The sequence below is a fragment of the Clupea harengus genome, chromosome 20 (assembly GCF_900700415.2).
Source record: "Clupea harengus chromosome 20, Ch_v2.0.2, whole genome shotgun sequence".
In the NCBI taxonomy this organism is placed as follows: Eukaryota; Metazoa; Chordata; class Actinopteri; order Clupeiformes; family Clupeidae; genus Clupea; species Clupea harengus.
Window position 1 is genome coordinate 15520786 of NC_045171.1, and position 22500 is coordinate 15543285.

General features: G+C 47.3%; 2 protein-coding genes across 14 annotated transcripts in view; both read left to right on the plus strand.

Annotated features, from left to right (window-relative positions):
* Nucleotides 1-15351, plus strand: part of tjp1a (tight junction protein 1a) — a 165505-nt gene extending 150154 nt beyond the window's left edge. For 9 of the 13 annotated variants that reach the window (XM_031587336.2, XM_042710785.1, XM_042710786.1 and 6 more), the window contains 9 exons: nt 1-182; nt 2121-2402; nt 3893-4708; nt 5345-5436; nt 6152-6399; nt 6754-7183; nt 8315-8532; nt 9366-9470; nt 12693-15351. The exon at nt 1-182 is cut by the window's left edge and continues 196 nt beyond it. In XM_031587336.2, coding sequence (XP_031443196.1) covers nt 1-182; nt 2121-2402; nt 3893-4708; nt 5345-5436; nt 6152-6399; nt 6754-7183; nt 8315-8532; nt 9366-9470; nt 12693-12787 — 2468 coding nt within the window. In that variant the 3' untranslated portion in view covers nt 12788-15351. The remainder of the gene's footprint in view (nt 183-2120; nt 2403-3892; nt 4709-5344; nt 5437-6151; nt 6400-6753; nt 7184-8314; nt 8533-9365; nt 9471-12692) is intronic. The other 4 variants (XM_031587338.2, XM_031587346.2, XM_042710784.1 and 1 more) reach the window with 3 other exon arrangements.
* A 973-nt stretch (nt 15352-16324) lies between these two features.
* Nucleotides 16325-22500, plus strand: part of fam189a1 (family with sequence similarity 189 member A1) — a 170466-nt gene continuing 164290 nt past the window's right edge. The window contains exon 1 of the mRNA XM_031558050.2: nt 16325-17534. Coding sequence (XP_031413910.1) covers nt 17310-17534 — 225 coding nt within the window. The 5' untranslated portion in view covers nt 16325-17309. The remainder of the gene's footprint in view (nt 17535-22500) is intronic.

Below are 22500 nucleotides of genomic sequence, written 5' to 3' on the forward strand. Positions count from 1 at the left end.
CGCCGCCCGGCGACGCCCTGACCCGCTCGTCCGAGCCCGTGCAGCAGGACCAGGTGGTGCTCCAGCAGCCGCCGCCCGGCTACGCCGCCGCCACCGCCTACCCGCCCCACGGCCTCGCCATCGGAGACCCCTCCCCGCTGGGCCGCATCGAGCCGGCTGGCTTCAAAGGCCCCGCCCCCCAGGTAGCGTTCCTGCGTGCCGTTCGTCTGCCCTGCTGCCTGGAGGCGGTCGTGAGCGTCCGCAAAGTGTTCTGGAAACGCTACTGACAGAGACAGGGCCTAAATACAAACAAACAAACTAACAAACAAACAAACAAACAAACGAACAAACAAAAACTAAAAAAAATTAACTTAACTCAGCTAATCTGGAGGCTCTACTGTCAGGACAGGTGCTAGATGTAAAGTAAGCTATCTGATTAAGTCCTTTAGGTAATGGAGTTGAACTGAATGCAGGTAATGAACTGAAACTACACAGAAGTGAACTCACTGGAGGTGCTATTGACAGTACTAACAAGAAAAACAAATGAGGAGGTGCTATTAAGAGGAGGAGTGAACAGTATTCAGTATAATCTATCCCTTTATCGCACAAGGAGTGAGGAGAGGAAACAAGCACACACCTAGTTATTATATATCTCTAGACTATATATTATATATTATATGGGAAAGTGACTGTTGAAATGAGTATGATAATCTCTGCCACGTCTTTGTTGTTGTTGTTGTTGTTGTTGTTGATGTATGTGTGTGTGTGTGTGGGTGTGTGTGTGTGTGTGGTGCGTGCATATGAATGTTTATTTTATGAAAGCTAAACAAGAAGAAACAGGTAATAATATCAAAGCCAAAAAAAAAGAAATATTCCACGCTATTTAACAGGATGCCTAAGTAACCATGACTACTGTTGTCGTGTGTGCTGTTGTTATTCCCAATGATGTCGATGTTACTACGAATATCCTTCCCAGTGCCTGTATAAGACCCTACTCTGCAAGATAGCAGGAGACACTGATATAGATCTGGCCTAGATCTGGCCTGATTTGGCCCAGGTTTGGCCAGGGTCTGGCCTGGATTTGGCCTGATTTGGCCTGATTTGGCACAGGTCTGGGCCAGCTGTGTGCCAGAGTCTGTCGCTGTCTGTGGTCTGTCCTAGCTGTTGTTCTTTTGATTCCAACTGAAGTTGTACCAGAAAGTATCCCTATGCATGATGGTTAATATCAGTGTTAAATCGTACTGCTGTAATAGTATTTATCTGGTTCCACTGGACCATCATGATATATATATATATATAAGTCATCTGATCTGATAAAGAAATATCGTTAAATATAAGAAAGGTTGTATGTACTCTAGTATTAAAGAGAAAGCAGACTATATGAACAACTGAAACTCCTTGTCCTGTTGTTAGTCTTTACTCATTAAGTAGAAGACCTGCTACAAGAGCAATGAAAAAGAGATAGAAGGAGAAGAACGACAAATAGAGTGATGAAGGAGAGAAAGTGGGAGAGATGAAAAGCAGACATGGAATACTTGTGTGTGTGTGTGTGTGTGTGTGTGTGTGTGTGTGTTTAGCAGATGCCGTGCTTATATCATATGCTAATTTAGTGTGTTTATCTTGTTGCTGTCATTAAGTGTGACAGTCTCATACAGCGACTTTGTTTGTGGGTTTCATTGTTAGGCGTGTGTGTGCATCTGGTGTGTATCAAGCATGCGAGGTTCGGTGTGTGTGTGTGTAAAGCTACCCTGTTATGTATCTCTCCGAAAGCTCTCGCTTCAAGGCTCTTGCTTCAAGGCTCTCATATAGCTAGCGAGACTAGCAGTAGCACTTGTCTGGTATGGCTGAAGGGCTTGGTTCTATGTCGTGTACATCTGCATAGGAGTGTGGGTCTTTAGTAAAAGCTGTCGATCTGAAATGGCAAGTGACAGGTGTGTATTGTAGTGGAGTTTGGATTTGTGTTTCATACAATGGTTTAAAGGTTGGGTTTTACACAATAACAGGTGTGTGTGTGTATGTGTCACTGCAAGTGTTTTAGTTGGTTTAGGGGTGTGGGATTCGTGCCGGTTGCAGGTGTGTTTGTGTGTGTGTTTGTGTGTGTGCCATGGTGTGTGTTTTAAACGTCTCTGACCCGTTCACAGACAGCAGAGGCTGCTGCTGCTGCGCCCCTTGTGGTTGAGCCGCTGGCCCGGGCAGCGCCCCCTACAGTTCGACACGCTGCAAGCGCCGCCACCACCCCGGAACCCCCCTCCACCTCCACTGAGCCCCCCCCACCCATCACCTCCACCACCTCCAACTCCAACTCCGCCTCCAGCCTCACCCCCCCAGAGGCTGGTCCAATCAGGAGTAGTCCTGTCCCAGAGCTAGCCCCACCCCAGATTCATGAGCCCATCCAATCCGGGGCACCCGGGTCGGAACCAAAGGTACCTCGTCCTGGATGGGGGTTCAGTCCGGCTTGACTCGGTTTCGACTTGCCCCCCCCCACTCCACTCTTTCTGCCCTGTCTGCCCGCGCCCCTCCCCCCTCTCCACCTCCCCACTTCCCTCTCAGAGACCTCAAGCTACGCCGTCCGCCTGTGTGTGTTTGGCCATGTGCTTCTTTCTCTTTACTGCATGCGTGCTGCCCTGCTGTGTGGCTCTAGGTGTGTGTGTGTGTGTGTGTGTGTGTATATATATATATATATGTGTGTGTGTGAGTGTGTGTGTGTGTGTGCTGAGGAAGCAACACTGGTAAATAGAAGTGAGTGTGAAGGCGCTGTGTTGTGCTTGTTGCCTAGGTTGCCACTGTTGTTTCCTCTTCCCTGCACGGCTCTCGCGTGACCTTTGAGCTCTGCCAAAGTTTACTTCTCTTTCTTTCTTTCTTGCTTTCTTGCTTTCTTTCTTTCTTTCTTTCTTTCTTTCTTCCTTCCAGTGGTGTGTTAACAACGCTCGCTCGGCAAACATCGCCTGAAACGACTGCATCTCGACACACGTAGCCATTTTACGTACTTGCATCCGTTCCGCTAAGAATACCAATATTTGCCCTACTGAGACTTTGGTACTGCAGATACTGGCATTCTTGGCGGAAAGTGTTGAACTCTCAGCAGAGTGTGAGACCCGGATGATGTGAGCGTTTCAGGTGCGGTGTGCCAAGTGTGTGTGAGCGACTAGCGATGGCGCTAGTGTTAACGGCAGGTAGCATTGGTAGTCCTATTCTCAAGCCGTTGTGTGACGGTCATCGCTTGGAGAAAGATTTGGGTTATTTGTTTTGTGTGTGTGAGTTTTTCTGCTGCTTTACTGACTTTGAAAGGTAGCCTGCCTCTGTCCCAATGGGATTCTCACTTGTAGTCCCCCCCCCCCCCCTCAGACACCCACTGGTTTGGTCCCAAGGCTTGGATGATGAATTCGTTGTGTTTTTAAAGGGCTACTTTTCAAATTTCACGTACAGTAATTTGAATCCTTTGTTCCTTTCATGCCTGCCGTACCTGTGCAGTGCTGCTGGTAGTGGTTGTCCATGTCCCTTTTCCTTTTGGGTCGTTCATTTCCTGCAGGTTTTGTTCTGGTTTTTCTTCTTCCTTGTTGGCTTCTTCAGGCTGCGCCTTGTTTCCCCCTTTAGCGCTCCTCGTCGTTTCTCGGTGTGTGATTAAAATGTCTGCCGAGTGTGTGTGTGACTCTCTGCAGTAACTCCTCACTCTGAGTCTTTTCTATTCCAGGTCACCTTCGCTCGCTGTCTCTTGCTCCGCTTCCGTCCGTTCCACAGCACCTAATCTGTATTTAACACCCTCCGATCCCCTTATCCTCGCTCTATGTTTTCTCACTCATCAATTGATTGATTTGGTCTGGAATGAGGCAATGCGTTTGATCGCTCACCATTGTTCTTTCTTCCATGTCTCTCCATATCCTCCTCTTCCTCCTCCACCTCCTCCTCCTCGCAGATGTATAAGAAGGAGATCTACAGCATGGACGAGCCAATCAGGGTGAGCCCAGGCCTGAAGCAGCCCCCGCAGTCGGCCTATCACGCGCAGCCGTACGGCGAGGAGGCGCCGTACCGCGACTACGACCAGCTGCCCTACCGCTACGAGGCCGGAGGCTACCTGGAGCCAAAGTCCCGTGGCTACGACGCATCGCGCCTCCACTATGACCCCCACGTGACCTCATACAGCGATCAGCAGCAGCACCAGCAGCAGCAGCACCAGCAGCAGCAGCAGCAGCAGTGGCCAGCATACGACCAGCCCCCGCCGCCGCAGCGCCTGCCCTACGAGGACGGACCCGACCGTGCCTACAGCCCCCCCCAGCCCCGATACGAGGAGCCGCCGCTGGGGTACGACGGACGGCCGCGCTACGGCAAGCCGGCGGTGCCTGTCCGCTACGACGAGCCCCCTCCTCCCATCTCGTCAGGGTACGACCCGCACGCCTACTCCCCAGACCCCCCCGCCCTCATGCAGAGGCCCCCCTACAGCCAGACGCCCCCCGCCATGCGCAACAACTACGCCAACATGGACGCCCCCGCGCCGCCACCCAAGCCAGAGGCGCTGCCTTCGCCCGACGAGTTTGGTGCGCCCAATGTGCTGTCCCCTCCGCCGGCGTCGGTGAGCCCCGCGGCGGGCAGCGGCAGCGGCAGCGGAAGTGGACACGAGGGTGAGGACGATGCCGCCATGAAGCCACGGTCGGTGCTCACGCGCGTCAAGATGTTCGAGAACAAGCGTTCCGTCTCCGTGGACCGCGCGCGAGACGTAGACATGGGGATGAGGGTGAGAACACGTGCACACACACACACACACACACACACACACACACACACACACACACACACACACACACACACACACACACACACCATACACATTACACACACAATCACACCATACACAACAGTTGAGATCTTGGTGCGTTTGCTTTCATATGCAGTGTCACTGAAAGTGACTTCAGTTGCTGTGGTCACTGGGTGCTGTGGTGAAAGGAGTTGTGGACAAAAATGAGCAGTCTGAAAAGCTATGCAGAATCTAAACAAACACTTACAACAGCACGACTGGCACTGATAAAAGGCTTGCTAGCATGTTACCAAGGTTTTTTTTGTACATTTTTGCGGGGTGGTCCGACCCAGACCACAGAACTGTATAGTGCATAGCCTAGGCGGCTGGTTGAAACAGCAGGTGTGTTTATCTGTCCTTTACATGACCATATACCATGAAAATGAATTTGAAGATGACTCCAGCACTAGTTGCTTATAAAAACATGCTTCATAAAGTGGCAGATTGTTGCATACTGTCTCTTTAAGTCTCTTAACTCCATTTAAGCCAAACCACTATCCTGGCAGCTAAAATAATGTCTCTCCTTTCTTCTCTCCCTTTCTGTTTCTCTTTCTCTCTCCCGCTTTCTTTCTCCAGACGTTGGAAATGGTGCCCAAGCCTGGCGTCGGGCCCGGTTTAGTACCCAAAGCCAACTCTCTGAGTAACCTGGACCAGGAGAAGACTTTCAGGTAATGAATGAGCCTTTGAGGTGAAGCCAACAGAGCTTATCCTCTAAACACCCTCCCAGGAGCCAAGTCATTTATCACTGCAGATATGTAGTGTTCAGATTAACGCCACTTCTCTATGATTTAAAGCCCCTGAATAGAGTTTAAGGTGGAGTAAGGAACTCTACAAGGCTCATTAATCGTGTACTGTCCTCCTTTGTGTTTTATTTTGGGAAGTAGGGCGAAAACCGTAGCACTTCAGCGCCATCTGGTGGAGCTGTGCTGCAGTGCATGTCATTTGAGTTGCCCTTTACACAGGAATAGTTAATAATTAATTCAGGACAGCAAAGTGTTCTGTAGTTAAATATCGCAGAAATGTAGGTTTCTGCACTGAGATTCAGGCATCAGTAATGTATTATTTGAGGAGCTGAGAGCATTGATTCCCCCCAGTGTCTATTTGGAGTGAAGTTTGAAGTTCTTTATTTTTTTGTGTTTTGTCCCTTTTAAAAACTTTCTAACTTATTTGTTTTATGCTTCATGCATTGCTTTATGTCTTTCTCTCTCCCTCTTTTTCCATCTCTCTCCCTCTCTCTCTCTCTCCCTCTCTCTCTCTCTCCTTCTCTCTCTCTCCCTTCCTCTCTCTCTCCTTCTCTCTCTCTCTCCCTCCCTCTCTCTCTCCCTCCCTCTCCCTATCTCTCCCTCTCCCTCTCTTTCTCTCTCTCCTTCTCTCCCCCATCAGAATGCCTGAGCCCCAGCAGCCCCAGAGGGTGGCCGATGATGACATCGTGCGCGCCAACCATTACGACCCAGACGAGGATGAGGAGTACTACCGCAAGCAGCTCTCCTTCTTCGACAGGCGCAGCTTCGACAGCAAGCCCGCCCCCGCCCCTGCCCCCGCCCCCGCCAGCAAACCAGACAAGATCAGCCCTTTGCCAGGAAACTCCAACGGCCCACCACCGATACTGCCTAAGCCTACTTCATTAGATGGTGAGATCACTCTCTCTCTCACACAAACACACACACGCGCACACACACACACACACACACACACACACACACACACACACACACACTCACATAATAATAATAACAATATCAATACTGCCTAAGCCTTCTTCATTAGATGGTAAGATCCCTCACACACACACACACATTCACTTACAGGTACACATACACACGAACATTCTTGCCTCCACATACATCTCTGCAGGAGGTACTCTCAAAATTAAGTAGTAATAATCTATCCTTCCCAGTATTCCTTGTTTCATTCAAATACCCCCCACAAACACACACACACGCTCACATATTTTCTCCCTCTTTCTCTCCACACACACACACCAGCAGTGAGTCCACCCCCCAATCCTCTGGCCTCACCCAAATCCAAACCCTCGGGTCGGGAGGAAACAGTCCTGACCAATTACCTGCCCCAGAAGAGCTTTCCGGAGAAGTCCCCCGTCAACGGCACAGACCAGCAGGCGCCCAAGACGGCCGTGGCCTACAACCGCTACGTGCCGAAGCCCTACTCCTCCGCGCGCCCGTTCGAGCGCAAGTTCGACAGCCCCAAGTTCAACCACAACCTGCTGCCCAACGACACGCCGGTGAGGAGCGATGGCGGCGGGGGGAAGAGTCCGGTGAACAACGTGCCCAAACCGCAGGGCTCCCCCCAACCGCCCGACCACGACAGCGGCGTGGACACCTTCACCCGCACCATGGACCACCGCAAGTACCCGCACAACAACATCAACGCCGTGCCCAAAGCCATCCCCGTCAGGTGAGAAGAGATCAGAGACCCTACTTTATTACACACACCCCCACACACCCTTCAATATCACACACACACACTCACACACCCTTCTATATATCACACACACACCCACACACCCTTCTAAGCCAGTGTTTCGCTACTGGTGGGTTGCAGAATCATTCTGAATGGGTCGCAGAGTTTGTGTTCCCTTTAATGACTTTTGCAGAAAATATATGGACAGCAGCTTTTATTTTGAAAGAAGAAGCTGTCTTCCCAGTTCTCAAGCATCAATCACGAAGGGAAAGGGGAGCTCTCAGAGAGAGACAGACAGTTCTGTGTGAGCGGCAGATGCATAGCCTACTGTATGAGAGTACCCAGTGTTGGCTAGAGGAGTGCTCGGTGGGTTATTTGAATCTTTGTGTTAATAATTCTGTTGGAGAAGTCAAATATTTAGCTAATTACTGGAGTTATATTGCACATATATTTGTGGTTAGCATGTGACCCCATATAATTCATATAAAACAGTGTGGTAAAAATCGGTCTGATTTCAGGCTAATGATATATGTGGAGATAAAAGAAAGCCTAAGCCCTATGTTTATATTTTTATGTTTATTTAATGGTTTCAATTTTATAAAATGTGGGTTGCAACTTAATGAGCATGGGAAATTGTGGGTCCCAAGGCCAGACTGGTTTAGAGCCGCTGTTGTAGACTATTCTAGACTTTTCAAGACTACCTACGAATCTTGAAAATGTCTTAGGAGTACCGGGAGTAAACCAGTGAGGTAAGTATTAGGGCTTATAAAAGGTTTGGCTTAGAATAGAGGATTGATTCTAGAATCCCTCCCTGGTATTTTAAGCCTTTAGCATTCTCAGAAGTCCCTCCTAACAGCCAGCCATGGTGGTCTGGAGACCAGAGGAATGGGACATGAGGTCTGGAAGTAGACGTTGGAGCGTGAGGTTTTCAGGTTTTGAGTTTGTGTGCGTTTCCCACTCTGTTTTATCTTGTTTTTTAACGCTCTCTGTCTGTCTGTCTGTCTGTCTGTCTTTTTTGGGATCTCTTTTGTTCTGTCTACTTTCCCCCCTCCACTCTCTCTCTCTCCATGTCTCTCTCCTTCTCTCCTCCATCTCCTTCTCTCTCTTTCTTCATCCCCCTCTCAGCCCGAGTGCTCTTGACGACGATGACGAGGATGAAGAGCACACAGTGGTTGCCACGGCGCGGGGCATCTTTAACTGTAACGGGGGCGTTTTGAGCTCCATAGAGACGGGCGTGAGCATCATCATCCCGCAGGGCGCCATCCCCGACGGCGTGGAGCAGGAGATCTACTTCAAGGTGTGCCGTGACAACAGCATCCTGCCCCCGCTCGACAAGGAGAAAGGTGAGACGCAGGCACAGGGTGTGTGTGTGGGTGTGTCTGTGTGTGTGTGTGTGTGTGTGTGTGTGTGTGTGTGTGTGTGCGGGCGTGTGTGTGTGTCTGTCGGTATGAATGTTTATGTTTGTGTCTGTCAAACAGTCAGTGTGTTTGTCTCTATGTTTGTTTTTTTGTTTTTGTGTGTCCTGTCTGTCAGGGTGTGTGTGTGTGTGTGTGTGTGTGTGTGTGTGTCTTCCCCTATGCGCTTTTATGCCGCCAGCCAAAACCCTGCTGAGTCCTCTGGTGATGTGTGTTCCTCACAGCCTGTGAAGTTGTGTGGGTGTGTGTGAGCATGTGTATCTGTAGTTTTGTGTGTGTGTGAGTAAAATCGTGTATGTATGTGTGTGTGTAAGTAACATCGTGTGTGTGTGTGTGAGTAACATGGTGTGTGTGTGTAAGTAGCATGGTGTGTGTGAGTAACATGGTGTGTGTGTGTGTGTGTGTGTGTGAGTAACATAGTGTGTGTGTGTGTGAGTAACATGGTGTGTGTGAGTGTGTGTGTGTGTGTGTGTGTGTGTGTGTGTGTGTGTGTGAGTGACATGGTGTGTGTGTGTGTGAGTAACATGGTGTGTGTGTGTGTGTGAGTAACATGGTGTGTGTGTGTGTGTGTGAGTAACATGGTGTGTGTGTGTGTGTGTGTGAGTAACATGGTGTGTGTGTGTGTGTGAGTAACGTGCGTGTGTGTGTGTGTGTGTGTGTGAGTAACATGGTGTGTGTGTGTGTGTGTGTGTGTGTGTGTGTGTGTGTGTGTGTGTGTGTGTGTGTGAGTAACATGGTGTGTGTGTTGTGTTGTTCTCCAGGTGAAACCCTGCTGAGTCCTCTGGTGATGTGCGGTCCTCACGGCCTGAAGTTCCAGAAGCCCGTGGAGCTGCGCCTGCCTCACTGTGCGTCTATGACCCCTGATGGTTGGTCTTTTGCTCTAAAATCCTCCGACTCCTCGTCGGGTACGCCGTCCCTCTCTCTCTGGCTCTCTGGGGGAGGGGGCGGGTCAGTGGGTGGCTCTGTGACCAATGGCTGTGGTGGGGGGGTGGGGGGGTCACCATGGGAACAACACTCTTTTTTTCCATTTCATTTCAGCTAATGCACTTTTTCACTTATTCCAGCTCTCTCTTCTCACTCGTTCATTTGAGTTCATGTCCACTCACACCTCTTTGACGGCTAAATAAAGTTCACACTGGCAATCACGTCTCAGATATGCTTTGCCGGTTGTTAGGATCCAACACTTTAGGCCCCTCACGGGCAGTTAATTCCATTCGCATTTTCCAAAAAAGAACAAAAGAAAAAAACACTCAGAGGGCTCTTTGTCCATTTTTAACTAAACTAAACAAATTAACTAAACTAAACAAATTTGTCCGTTAATTCAGTAAACACTTCAAACCTTCAGAGACAGCACTGAGTGCCGAACTGGACCTAGAACTGGTCCTGGGTCTGGTCCTAATCAGATCTGGTCCAGTGTGGGCTCCTGTCCTGGCTGTCTGTCTGTCTGTCATTCAGGTGTGACTGAACAGTTGTGTGTAGCTCGACGGCTGTTTCTCTGGGGACTGCCTCAGCTCTGTCAGATGCTCCATCCCCCTCCACTCCACCGCTCTCTGTGTTTCTAATTCTGTCTCTGTGAAGCTCACGCCTGTCAGCCGCCTCTTGAGCAAACGAGCGAGCGAGCGGGTGTGTTCCTGCACTCCTGACACACACCATCTTCTCTGCATCGTGTCACCCATAATCACCGTGGCGGAGTGCTGCTCTCGGGCACTAATGGCTCTGCCTGCCAGCGTTCATCCTCTCTGTCTGTGATTGTCTGTGCTGCCTGCCTGTGCTGCCTGTCTGTGCTTCACCTCTAAGGCTTGCTTGGGTTTTCTCACACAGCCACCCAACTGACTCCAGACCTGCCCCCCTCTACCCCACCCCACAGAGGCCCTCAGATAGACAGACAGACACTGGGAAGGAGAGAGGGAGCGGGAGGAGAGAGAGGGAGAGGGAGGGAGAGTGAAAGAGAGAGAACCGCAGCCTTCCTCTGTGTTTATCACATGGATGGATCTCTCTCTTCATCGCTCCATCCTGCTCTGTCCGATTCCTCTTCTTCCCCGTTCTCCTCTCTTTCCCCGTTCTCCTTTCTTTCTCTGTCCTCCTCTCTTTTGTGTTCCTATTCCTCTCAGTCCTCTGCCCCCTGTCATCCTCTCATTTCTTCCATCTCTTCACCTCATATTTGTCTGCCTTTCCCTCTGCTCCTCTCATTCCTTTCTCCTCTCGTCTTCCTCCATCTTTTCCTCTTCTCTATCTGTCCTTGTCTTTTAATCTCTCTCCCTGTTCACTCTCTGTACTTCTCTTTTACTTCATCCATCTCTCTCCCTGCCCCTCTCTCATCTTCTCCCTTCTATGATCTACCTTTTTCTCTTCCTTTTCTTCATTTGTCTCTCCTCTTCCATCCTTTCTCTTTCCCTCTTTTCTCTTTCATCCTTCCATCCCATCCTCTCCTCTCCCTTTTCTCTCTCCTCTCCCTCTTCTCTCTCTCTCTTTCTCTCTCTCTCCCTCTCTCTCTCTCTCTCTCTCTCTCTCTCTCTCTCTCTCTCTCCTCTAACAGGTCCTCTAACAGGACTCTGGTGGAGCTGGACTAGTAGTACTGAGGCCACAGTGGTGTCGTTTGTCGTACTGCTAAGCTGAGACTACGTCAACACTAATACTCTCTCATTTTAAAATAAATACCATCTCCGTCCAGACAAGCGCTTTAGCTTGATATCAGAAATAATTTCTGTCCGTACTAACGTTATGTCCAATTAATGCATATCACATGACTACGGTGTAAACAGGAAGCACATTGTCAACTCTGCAGTTGGTTGCTTAGTTGCAGAAAATACTACGAACTAGGAACAGCAATAGCGAAAAGAAAGACCAGACATTTCTTTGCTTGGATCATGGATGAGGTGGAACTGTTACTAAAAATAACACATGAGTAACGAATCAAGGAAGGATACGTCATGACTGAAAAGACCCAATCTGGAAACTAACATGGCTGTCTGCGTCATAACTTCCAATAGTCTCAGTTTCTGCCCATCCCACTAAAACGCAACCCCCAGTGTTTTCGAACTAAAACGGGGCCAAAAGCGTTTCCAAAAGTCCCTGTTTTAGGGGTTTTAAAACTAAAATGTTTTAGTGTGCGTGTGGCCCGAGGACGGGAGTCCTGCACTCTCTAATCCTCTCACAGTCTCCAATCCTCCTTGGCTTGCTTCCTATTGGTTGGTCTAGTGCTTATCAATGTCACTTCAGCATATCCTAGGAACACTTCAGACATTCTGACCAATCAAAGCAGTCAGATTCCAAATAGGGCGGGGCTTCTGAAATGACAACAAATAATAATGTTACCATTAGCTACCGAGGCTTCCTTATTTACAGGTGATACTGATGGCTGACAAGAGTGGAATGTTAGGCAAGCAGGAGTGGGCCACAAATTGAAACTATAAACTTTACATCGTCACCTGGTGGCTGGCTGCAGTGCAATACTTTGGGCTAACCAAAATAATACATTTAATTATTAAGTTCAATAATATTTCATTCAAGGGCATTGGTAAGGATGCTACAGGATTGAATGCCAATGGATTGATGGCATACTGTAAGAGTAGTTGTCCAGCAGATGGCGCCACAGAACACACATCCACTGAGTCCACTGCAGTGGCAGGTCACATCAATGAGATTAAATGTGTCAATTCTAGAGGTAGCATTGGCTCTCCCAGTTACACTACCTGGCATCATACAGGTATTAAATGGGCATGAGTTTAAATACGTGGAATATTATGAAATATTGTGGGATTAATTAGTAATTGGCCAAAAGATGTTCATCGTACATTTTAGTAGTCTCCTAATAGTATTAGTGTGATTCATAACAGTTTGTCGTGCGTCTTGGTGACATGCTGTAGCAGTTTAGGTAGAACATTGATTTAAAGATCTTACTGTCAGGCTCTACACACACACACACACACACACACACACACACACACACACACACACAAACACACACACAGACATCGGTCTGATATGACTTTGATGATCCAACCATGTATATGCTATCCACACACTTTTGATCAAGTCATTTTTATTTATTTCTCTTTTTCTCTTCCCTCTCTCTCTCTCTCTCTCAGGTGATCCCAAGAGTTGGCAGAATAAGGCCCTACAGGGGGACCCCAACTACCTAGTGGGGGCCAACTGCGTGTCTGTGCTGATCGACCATTTCTGAAGAGGGAGAAAGCTGGCCTGTTACTGAATGTGTGGCCTGGAGAACAACGCAGAGGACGAAAGCTGCCCTCCCAGAACACACGCACACGCACACGCACACACACACACACACACACACACACACACAAGATAGTCACTGCCCTGGCTTGCAGGATGGTAGTGGGGAGGTGTGTCGTCCCTACCGCCTACTCACTCTGCTGAAGGATCTCCCCTCCACGTTCCAGACGACGATTACTGTAACCATGGGAACCGGAGGGACCCTGAGCGTTCTCTGAAGTGCTGTTGTTTTTATTCTTCTCTCCTCTACTCTAAGTGCTCAAAGGCTTCGTAAACGTAACCAGAACAAAAAAGAAAAAAAGAGAAAAAAAAAGACTTTGTTTTTGTTTAAGAAAAAAAAAATGTGCTTTGATGGAATGCATGCTCATTGTGCCACTGGATAGTAAACACTGTTTGGCCATCTTTGAACTAATCGTTGTTACATTCGACATGGTGTGCAAGGCTACATGAAGTATTTCAGTTTATACTAGATAGATAGTCACTTAAGACATTACAGAGCATATTTATACTATATATGCACAGCATATATAATATGAATATAATAGTGATTTTATAGTAATCTACTATTAGCTTTATAGCTTCTTTTCATATTTCACTTTCCCACAAGATGATACTGATCGAGGAGGACTGTTTGCACACACACACACACACACACACACACACACACACACACACACACACACACACACACACACACAGTCTGTGGACTTGTGAAGGATTGGGAATTCAGTGCCAGAAACCAATGCTGGAAAGGATTGGCAAGGTCTTCCAAAAAGCCTAGAGGCTGCTGGAATCTTCCAGAAGAAGAAGAAGAAAAAAAAGCTAGCGGAACCGACAACTGACAGACTGAGATGAGACCAAATCCTGCACCCCTCACACGCCAGCACCTCATCCAAGATGGCCGCCTTCTCTTGGGCCTCGAGTCAACCGGATTCTTGCTGGAACCGGACCAGATCGGCTCTCTAGAATCAGCATCCATCTGCTCCATTTCTACTTCTCCTCTCTCTCCTCAAGACAAACCTGTCCTCGCCTTTTGAGTTGTTTAGTTTTCACCGTCTGTTGTTTTTCTAGTTTTATTTTTTTGTGTTTGTTTCTATATTTGAACTTTCTTACAGCGATCTACCTTCTGGCCTACCTTTGTAGACGAGCTCACTCTCCTACTGTTGCTCTGCTGACGCCCGCTCTTCCTGCGGCCCCAGGGGCGGCTGACTTTGGCTCTGATCTGGCAAAGACCTGGGCCTGGATCTAGGGTCTACGATCTAGCATCCAAGACCTGGATCTAGAATTAAGGACCTAAGACCTAGATCTAGGGTCTAGGATCTAAAACCTGGGCCTGGATCTAAGATTTAGGATCTAGGATCTAGGCCTGGATTTGTGTCAGAGTCAGCTGCATCCTGGGCTGCATCCTGATCTATGCATGTGGTTCGGCTCAGGCCCTCTCAGACACTACCCTGCCCCACATAGCAGCCGGATCTGGGCCAAACAGGGGCCAAGTCTGGACCAGATCCTAACGCCATCTGGGCTCTCACCTCCAGCACGCTGTGATGCCTTATCTCAAGATTACTAGTACTACTACTACTACTATTATTCACTTTTGAAATACGATTTACAGTGAAAAATTTGTTTTTGTTTTGTTTTTTCTAAGTTATGGTGATGATAGTGATTACAACTATGATGATGATGATGATAATGATGATGTTGCATGGTGACGATGAAGAAAGGTGAATATAAATGAAGTCATTGAAGTTGAAATGTTCATTAGACGGTTCCTGTGAAGGACTGAAGGAGGTGGGCGGGAAAAAAACTTGTTCCTGTCTGCTGTGCATAAGACTTCAGATAGATTTTTTTTTCCAAAAGAAAACAAGTGATCAGAAGGAATACAGAAGTGAAAAGAGGAGGAGGAGGAGGGGTGATGAAGTGGCTGTACATACCGCTAGCATATGGCCTTGGTTCTTGGTTTGTAAATGAACTTTTTGTAATGTCTTTATTATTTTGTATAAAACCTAGTGGAAGAAAAAAACATTTCTTTAAAAAAAAAAAAATGATTATGATTATCTTTGTATTCTGGTTATACCCTCGAGCCTTGGAACTTGTAACAGTAATACAACTACCTTTTCTACCAGCATATTCATATATGCACACATTAAAATACAAACATTTTTGATGGTCACTACAACAACCAACAATAAAAACACTTTTTATGGTTATTCACAAAAGAGGAAAGTGCTTGATCTATACTACTCAGAATAAAAACGTATTCTTTCTGAAAAAGTGTGCTATTTAACTCTCCTCTTCCTCTCATCTGTGATACTGGATGCTGTATTGTGTGCCCTCAAATGTATTTTTGTACTAATAGACAATTTATTATGGCACACCAGTACCACTCTTTAGCTAGGATAACACAGCTTCAAATGGATATTAGCTCTTCACGTGTGGCTAACTTTTTTCCGTTTTTTTCCGACACAATTTAAGTATATCACTTAATTAATAAAAAACCTTTTTAAAGTATGCCTGTGTGTGTGTTTATTATATATATTATGTTTTGTTTGTTTGTGGCTTGTGCGCAATTGACACTCAAAAGGCGATGTGAAGAAGCTGACTGACTGGCCAACCCGTCCTATCACCTTCCATAAGAGCCAGGTTAAATGTCCACCACTAGGTGGCGCCCAAACGACATGGTTTTTTGTGCGTTTGTGGCTGTATGGAATTCTTAAATTTTCTTCTGACTTTGTTCTCTCTGAATGTGTGGGCGATTTCTGTTTTAAAGACAAAAATAGCTTGTTTAGTCTATTACCATCTGGCCTTTTCAAATAATAAGCCAGAATGAGACTCTGAAAGGCGCCAGACTGCACATCACCTCTGTTGCTTTGACAAATGGTCTCGATTGGTAAATTAAATTAGCCCACTGATTATATATCCAATTATTCCGCAACACGAGTAGACATGCCACTTATTTTCGTCTGGAAATCAACAGCTACACCGGGCTGTGACTAGGCAACTGTCGCCGCTTGCGTGTTGATTGAATCTAGTGATTAATTAGGCTACTTGTTAGAAGACCAATAAGAGGAATACTGCTGACCCGGATGGTCTTCACGTTTCTGTCCCCAGTGCACCTGCACCTATAGGGTACAAGGCCATTCATTCAAATCACGGGGACTTCTGTTAGTGATGGCATCAGTGCCATATGGTTAAGCATGTGTGTGATGAATGGAACTGTTCACAAGGGACATTATGACCAAGGCTATTGCATCTGCCGTGGATAAGGCAAAATAGGTTTACTTCGAGTGTAAGGCCTAATTAACTTAGCGGAAACCTGTATTTAGACTACCTGTACATAACAGGTAGGCTACTGCGTGATGTTCCAAAAAAACTCATATTTTTGACTATGAGTGGCGTTACTCCTAACTTCGTAGCCTGCTGTGGCGGGGAATCTGTAGCCTAAAACCTGAAAGCTTGGCATAAATTACCCCCGTAGACCTACGCTGCGCCGATGCTGGTGTCGGCTATCCTACAGCAATTAGACTGCTCCAGAGCGATTTTTACCTGGCGCAATTGGAACAGCAATTCATTAATCAGTCAAAACAAGCACAAGTCGGCATGCCAGTGACAGCACCATGCGCAGGGTGCCTCCACGCATTTGAGTAGTTGAGCAGCATCGCGCGCAGCGATAGTAATAAACGAGTCCCGCTGTTCGCAGCGCCAGGCGCATCCCTCCTCTTTCCAGCCTAGTAGTGTTTGACTGGCAGGAAGCTTGCGGTGCCTCAGCCGCCAGTTAAGAATTGCATCTGTTTTCTTGGAGAACCCCGGGCAGTCACCATACCTGTCTGCAACGCAAATCTTTTCCTACATCATTCGCTAGTCTCGACAGATAAGGGAAAGGGAATCATTCGCCAGCTTTGAGGAGCGGACTCGGCGTTAACGCTTGACTGATACTGGATATCTTCCTCGCCGTGTGATACTCGAGGATGTATTTTACAGCGGTCTACACTTCATCTCTCACCTCACAGAAACGAGAGGGGGTTACAGGGTGAAAGATACACATCCATCCCCTATACGCAGAACGGGAAGCGGGAAGCCCGAAGCAGTTTGCCTGGGGACTGATTTGATGGAGCATCTGTCATAGTGCGTTTCCTCGAAACAGCCCTGCCGCCTGGAGAATTGACCAAATTAATGGGATTGATTAATAGCCACTGAGCTGGCTAATTCTCTGCACTTGCCATCGCCACATCGAGATTACAAGGACGTTTTGTGCGTCGGTATCAGTCATGTGTTCAAGTTCAGTGGAACTCTTTTAAAAGTGTGCATCTTGGACCCTTGGTATCGAACTGAAGACCATATTATTGGATGTGTCGTGGATGTGTAGCCTACTGGATGATAAAGCAGCATTTGTCATTTGGATGCTGTTACTGAGATTGCGTTTAAGGCTTTTTTGAATCTTGACTGAGTTTCTCCGTGCCAAAGTGATCATGCCAGTCAGTGCAATGCCACGGGGTCGGTCTCTGAGTCCGGCGTCCCTGTCCCGGAGTCTCTCCCGTCTCCGAGAGTTTCGAACGCGGACTCGGATCATGCTGTCCCTGGGAGTCTCTCAGATGGTCCTGGGGAGTCTTATCCTGGCCGTCAGCTTCGCAGCTTTAGCCCTAACTACCTCCCCTCGGGTCAGGCACTCGTGTCCTTTCTGGGCAGGCTTTTCGGTGAGTAGACGATGCCGCTTCCATACATATGTTGCGTTAACGCGATGGGTTACACCATGATGTTAGCCTTGACAGTTTTCTCCCGCCGATGTGATAATACGCCAGTGTAGAATTTGTTTCGACCCTTGCGAGTCTGCCAGGATGCTCTGTCAGCAATTTCTCTACACGGAGGCACACACACACACACACACACACGTGTGTTAATCACTGAATCACTTATTTATTTAAATTAGCTGGCCACACAGATGTCTGTGGAGGAAAATGCCACCATCTCGGAATGGTCTCGTAGTTAGCGTTTGAATAGGCACCGAAACATCTGAGATGAATGAAAACCCAACTGCATATCCTTGATGCTGTTTCCCTGTCAGAAAACCATTACAATGTCGTGCTAGTCTTTTTTTATACGATCCAAGTAACAGTGAACTGAAGCTCCCACTAACATTTAGTCATTGGCAACGAATTATCATGGGCGTGTGACATTGACTTTCTGTCAGATTTCTCTTGGTCAATCTATGTGATGTGATGTCCTTCAGGGTCTCAAAAGTAGCCGTTGGGGGCTCAGGTTTTCACTGCACCCTACTACCCATCACTAAGTATTGATGCATATCACAGGCAGTATACGGTGTATGCATGTAGGCCTACTGCATATGTGGAATACACTGTAGGCAGCACCAAAGCTGTAAAAGGCTGTCACGTCTGACTGGTGTGATTTCAGCTCTGAGGGGCTTGGTGTGTCTGTGTGTTTGTGTGTGGGTGGGTTGTGGAATGGCACGCCTGAGGTCGGGTGCTGTCAAAAAGGCAGCGGGTGCCACACGGGCATGGGCAGCAGCTGTGGCACGGGAGGGCAGTCAGCCCCAGGTGGCGGGCCGATGGATGCCGTGCCCGAGAAGAGGCCATGTGGCGCACACAGGCTAGCGTGTGGCACTCAGCGTCCGTTTAAAATGGTGTCCGTTGCTTTCTCCTGGTCTAACTCCTGCATCTGTGTCTGCTTTCCTTTTCATTTGCACTTGAGGTGATGAATGAACAATGACACACACACACACACACATGCACACACACACACAAACACTTGTTCTTTCTGTAAAAAAAAAATAGAAGAATCTGTCTGTTAGATACTTCAAGTGGTGTTAAAGTCCAGGGGCTTTGTGGAGTTCACTAACTAGGCTTTTTCATCTTGGCCTGTGCAGCGCTGCACCCGTGGCCTTTGTGGGGCAACGTTTTCTGGGCCTTAAAATTTCATGGCAGTCCCTGTAAATATTTATGAAGGCGCACTGCCTTGATTCTGTGCCAGAGACCCCACCAGTGTAGAGAGGCCGCACCATTAATTATAGACGGAGAGAGAGAGAGAGAGAGAGAGAGAGAGAGAGAGAGAGAGTGTGTGTGTGTGTGTGTGTGTGTGTGTGTGTGTGTGTGTGTGTGTATATGTGTGAGAGAGAGAATGAATGTGTGTGTATGTGAGAGTGAGTGATGGGTGGGCCAGAGAGATGGGGGGAGAGGTGTGTGTGTCAACACTGATAACAACCCCAGGGGAATGTGTGAAGTTAGAGGTCGGGTCTTGCTTTCACTCCATCACCCCCCGTCCCCCTCCATCCCCCGTCCCTCCGCCCCCTCCAGATAACCCAGCCAGAGTGGCCCATAGATGGGGGAGATCCGCTCCAGCTTTGGGCCTGACATGCTGGATCTCTCCCTGCTCAAAGACATATTTCCCCCCACACATACACACACGTACACACTTTTACACACACACACACACACACACACACACACACACACACATACACATACACACACACACTAACACACACTATCTCCCCTCAGACCCTTTTGTGTGGAGCACAACAGGAAAATCCATGTGTGATTATTAATCTGGCAGTGTTACCCATAGATTGGATATGCGGAGCGAATCTGCGACCATCTGTAATCTTGGACGTGACATGATGTTAAAGAAAGGACAATCATATCTCACACCCTAAGCTCAGAAGTGTGTGTGTGTGTGTGTGTAGGTGTATGTGTGTGAGTGTGTGTGTGTGCGTCTCATGTAAATGCTGTGTGTTGCCCATCCCCATGAGAGCGAATTCAAAGCGACAATAGGGGCTGTATTGTGGATGCTGTCCAATCAGGAGCCTGGATTAATGGTTTGGATGGCCTCATATGAGCCATGTGGTATGACCTGGGATGTGTGTGTGTGTGTGTTTGTGTGTGTGTTTGTGTCTATGTGTGTGTGAGGTGTGAGTGGGTAAGAGGGAGGGAGGGAGGGAGAGAGAGAAAAATAGGAGAATAAGCAGGAGGTAGAGCCCCAGAGAGAGATGGATTGTGTGCTGATGGCTTTAGCTGGAGGGTGGGTATAATTACCCTGTCATGCAGAGACACTGAGGCAGAGGTGGTGGGGCGCACAGGGCGACAGAGGAGGACGGGGGAGTGGGTGGGGATGGGGTGGGGTGGGGCGGGTGGGGTTGCTGCTTCGTCTGTCTGTCTGTCTGTCTGTCTGTGTGTGTGTGTGTGTGTGTGTGTGTGTGTGTGTGTGTGTGTGCGTGTGTGTCTGTCTGTGAGTGTGTCTGCAGGCTCCTGTGTGTGTGTGTGTGTGTGTGTGTGTGTGTGTGTGTGTCACTAATTAGCCCCATTACAGTCATTAATGTTAAAGGACGCTTCTGTGCATGTTTGTGTTTCTAACATGTGTTTGTGTTTCTGTACTGTAGTGGTTGATCTTTTACAGCTGTGCAAAGAAACAATCGTGTGTGTGTGTGGGTGCATTAACACACACACACACACACACACACACACACAAACACACACAGTGTGTGCCAGTGGTAGGGCTGGGCGGTATGACGGTATATACCGTGCAACGGTAGAAATGTGTCTACCGGGAGAGCTTTGGCCATACCGTTTCAACCGCGGTATACTCTTATTTTGAAATCCAATCGATTTATTTTTAGATAATGACCTCCGAACTATACTTCATCCCTCTTATTATACAGTAACTCGCCAAAACAATAGACATTCCTCCGAAAACGATTTTAACGATTTAACGATTTTGTAGCCGTTTTGTGATTTCTGCTGAGAAATAAAATAGAACTCTAAAGTTTCAGGTGATGGGTAGCAACCTATTACTTCCCGTTACGTTAAATGACCGGACTACTTGCGGAATGATATGAAAGATGGTCAGCGGTCATTACATTTTCGCAGCAGTGAAAATAAAGAAATTACAGACCTGCGAACGTTGGGGTGGCCCATTCAAATCAACGGAACTTTTTTGAACATTCTGAAGAGCCGTATAATACGATACCCAGTACCATTTTTAAGCACATAACCTGCAAGGACTGTCATGCCTACTTGTTGAGTAATCCTCGACATTTGGGCAAGATTCAATATACTGAAAAATATGGACTGAAAAGTGTCTAGTGTAGGCATTTATTTTTCAGTATTTCAAAGTGAATGAGCTGTGAGAGCACAAGAACAGTGAGCGTCTAGCAGCGATTATCATATACATGTATGTATGTCAACGGCGATTACGGCCAAACCAACGAGATTCTAAGTAATATGGAGACAAAACTTTTTTGGGTACTCCACGTAGATCATAAACCCTTGAATATAAAAACGACTCAGTGAAATCGGTTGAGAAATATAAACGCTATCTATAGTGCTTTTTATCCAGAAAAACTGCAGCTCCATCATTTACTTGCGTCTGTTTACAGACCAGTCATCACCTCGTCATCACGTTAGCACGTCGCAGCAACGGCTGAGGAGGTCAATGGAGCGTCTATGTATATATGTCTATGTGTAATGGCCAACTTCTTAATTTTTTTATTTTAATATGTGGCCATATAAAGAAAATATCTCATCATTATTGCGTTAACATATGGACACGCATTGAAAAGAAAGTTTTAACACTTGAGTTATCTTCTGAAAGTACATTAAAGAACCACTGAAACATAAGCACTGGACTAAATGCCACAGAAAGATTTTTTTTTTTACATACACTTTGCTTTTATTTTACTATTTAAAGATTCAATGGATACTGGCCACTATTGCTTAGGCCAATAGCCTATTGAGGCAGTATTGTTTCTGCACCTTAGTGTTCTTAAGGGTCAATAAATAAATGTCTGTGGACACATTTCGCCACCGCTGAAGTGTCCTCTTTTTCAAAAACCCAAATCTGGTCACCCTACGTATAATAAACCGTGATATATACCGTAACCGTGATATAAAATTACAAATACCGTGATAGAAGATTTTGGTCATATCGCCCACCCCTAGCCAGTGGTAGTTCCTTTATATTCCTGTAAATTAGTCTGCATTCCTGTGTTCCTTATATTCATCTGCATTCTTATTTTCCTCCGTGTTCCTCACCATCTCTGACATTTGCAGTGAGCATGTCTGTGTATTTGTGTGTGTGTGTGTGTGTGTGTGTGTGTGTGTGTGTGTGTGTGTGTGTGTGTGAGTGAGAGAGGGACTCTGGAGTGTGTGTGATATATTTCCTTCTGTGTCTCTGTTTAATAGCTCTGTTCATTAGAGAGACCACAACAAAGACAGAGATAACAGGAGCAGTGTGCTCTACACACCAGTGTGTGTGTGTATGTATGAGTGTGTGTGTGTGTGTGTTTGATGGATTCCAGCAGTGTCTGGCTGTGTAATGGCAGTGTTCATTAGTCTCTCACAGGCATCATAATGTTAGATGTGTGTGAGTGTGTGTGTGTGCAATGGGTTTGTTCATTAGTCTCACACGTGCATCATGGTGTGCGTGTGTGTGTGCGTGTGCGTGTGTGTGTGTTTTTGTGTGCGCGCGCGCTCTCAGTAACAACAGCTAGCCAAATTGCTGCTGGGAGTGGGACCTGCACAAAGGTAAAGAGAGAGCAGGAATGCCCTACTCAACTCGCATCAGGTTTGTGTGTGTGTGTGTGTGTGTGTGTGTGTGTGTGTGTGTGTGTGTGTGTGTGTGTGTGTGTGTGTGTGTGTGTGTGTGTGTGTG